Here is a 2,113-nt window from a genome sequence, read left to right as displayed (position 1 = left end):
TCTGCTGGAGGTTTCTTTACAAGTCTCAGGGTGCTGCTTCCACAGCACTGATTCCCCACTCAGGGTTTCAGAGCTTTAGCTAATGGCTGTGTCTGCCTCCACCACGCCTCCGCCCGTGCCTGCTCTCTGAGCCTGTGTTCTGCTTCCGCTCTCAGGTTTGTGTGTTTTCTTTAGCTTTTTGGGGTCCTAATTTTTGCTGCTCTCAGGAACAGGCCCCGGAGCTGCCAATGACTTGATGGGTGCCCCAAACTTGCTCTATTTCTTTTTAGCTGGCTTTGGCTCTATAGGTGTTGTGTGTGGAGGGGGTCGGGGTGGGGGGGTTGCTCAGCCCGTGATTTAGTGAGAGCTGTTTCACCCCTTTATAGCTTGGAAATGCCTCGATTCCACGTACCTTCCACGCTGTGCCCTGTTGTAGGGTTCCTCCGTTCATCTGGATTTGTTTTTATGTACCCTTGAGGAGTTTTGTGTGTTTTGGTCAGGAGAGGTTAAGAGCTGCTTCTTACTCTGCTGCCATCTTAACCCACAATTCTCTTTTTTCTTTTTCTGTTGTTTATTCATATTTTTTTCCTTCTTTCCCCCTTGCCATATGCTGTAATCTTGCTAATCTGATTATTTGCTGGATCTGTGGGTTTGGGCTATTCTGTCCTGAAGGGGCTTTTTCTCTACTCTGCTGACTATGTCAGGCTGATGTCAGATCTTCCTCAGCTGGTAGCAGAAACTGTATTGTAGGTGAAGATGTGGAGGATGAAGGGAGCTAGGTTTCCTGCCCTTTTGGCAAGGTGTTCTCTCAGCCTTTGCCCTGAGATCCCAGCTAGCTGTATTCTTACAGCTCCTCTCAGCACTGTCTATGGAGGAGGGGTGTTGGAGTTTCCCTGCCTTCTGAAGGCTTCTTATCTTCCATTCTTGGGCATACCTTTCAAGTTGAATCCAGTAGGAGAGTCCCCTAACTCTTTCCTGTTGTTATATTTGGTTTTCTTTCCCCTTGAAGCACTTTGTTTTTGATTGGTTTGGAAGGGTTTTCAGAGAGGTCTGGCCTTTTGCTGTGTCCAAGTGGCCATCTTGACTCTGCCGTTAATTTGGGATAATTCTAAAGGACTTATGACAAAGAATGCTATCTACCTCCATAGAAAGAACTGCTGAGGTTTGATGTAGATAAAAGTATATTTTCTTTCACATTAGTTTATTTATGTTTTTATTTGGGGATTCACAGTGATGGTAGTAATGGAACAGAATGGCAAAAGCAACAATTAAAGAAGCCCTAGTCAGATGGGAAGAAAAATCAGGTCAGAAGCCATCAGAAGCCAAAGAAGCAAAACTTTATGCTCAGATTCCCCCAGTAGAGAAGATGGATGCATCCTTGTCCATGCTTGTTAATTGCAAGAAGCTTTCATTGTCTACAAACTGCTTTGAAAAAATTGCCAATCTGAATGACTTAAGAAACTTGGGGATCTTGTCACTGGGAAGGAATAACATGAAGACCTTAAATGGATTGGAGGCTATTGGGGACACGTTAGAGGAGCTGTGGATATATTATAATTACATTGAAAAGCTGAAAGGGATCCATGTTATGAAACGACTGATGATCCTCTATATATCTAATAACTAGTGAAAGACTGGGGTATTCCAGTAATTAAAGAAGAAGAACAAGAAAGAAGAAAGAAGAAAGAAGAAAGAAGAAAGAAGAAAGAAGAAGAAGAAGAAGAAGAAGAAGAAGAAGAAGAAGAAGAAGAAGAAGAAGAAGAAGAAGAAGAAGAAGAAGAAGAGGGCTAATTCCACATTTCTACTCTTTTTTAACTTATGATATTTAAGTAGGAACCATAGATGTGGCTTTGTGAAATTGTCTGTTTTAAAGAGTATGTTGAGGGCAAAACTATTTTTTCAACATTTTACAAATTCCTTGCCACTGTTCCTCCTTTTTTACCTATTCTAAAGAGTGAGTTAACAAAACAATGGTGATAGCAACTTTCCATATAAGGAAACAGGCCTCCTGTTTTGTAACTATAGAAATTGCGGAGAGAAGTATTCAGTCTTTAGTCATAACAGTGTATCCCATGCTAATAAAATATTTGTGAACTAGTCATTTTTTTCTAGTTAGGAGCATATTTTTCAGGTC

General features: G+C 41.4%; 1 protein-coding gene across 1 annotated transcript; it reads left to right on the top strand.

The window, feature by feature from the left end:
- Positions 1 to 1,231: 1,231 nt before the first annotated feature.
- LOC123233289 (dynein axonemal light chain 1-like) lies at positions 1,232 to 1,606 on the top strand. Its single transcript, XM_044659439.1, has one exon. The coding sequence runs from the start codon at positions 1,232 to 1,234 to the stop codon at positions 1,604 to 1,606; it is 375 nt and encodes a 124-aa protein (XP_044515374.1).
- Positions 1,607 to 2,113: the final 507 nt, after the last annotated feature.

Source organism: Gracilinanus agilis, chromosome 2 (genome assembly GCF_016433145.1).
Source record: "Gracilinanus agilis isolate LMUSP501 chromosome 2, AgileGrace, whole genome shotgun sequence".
Classification (NCBI taxonomy): Eukaryota; Metazoa; Chordata; class Mammalia; order Didelphimorphia; family Didelphidae; genus Gracilinanus; species Gracilinanus agilis.
Note: the sequence above shows the minus strand (reverse complement) of the source record. Positions and strands in the feature narration are given on the sequence as shown.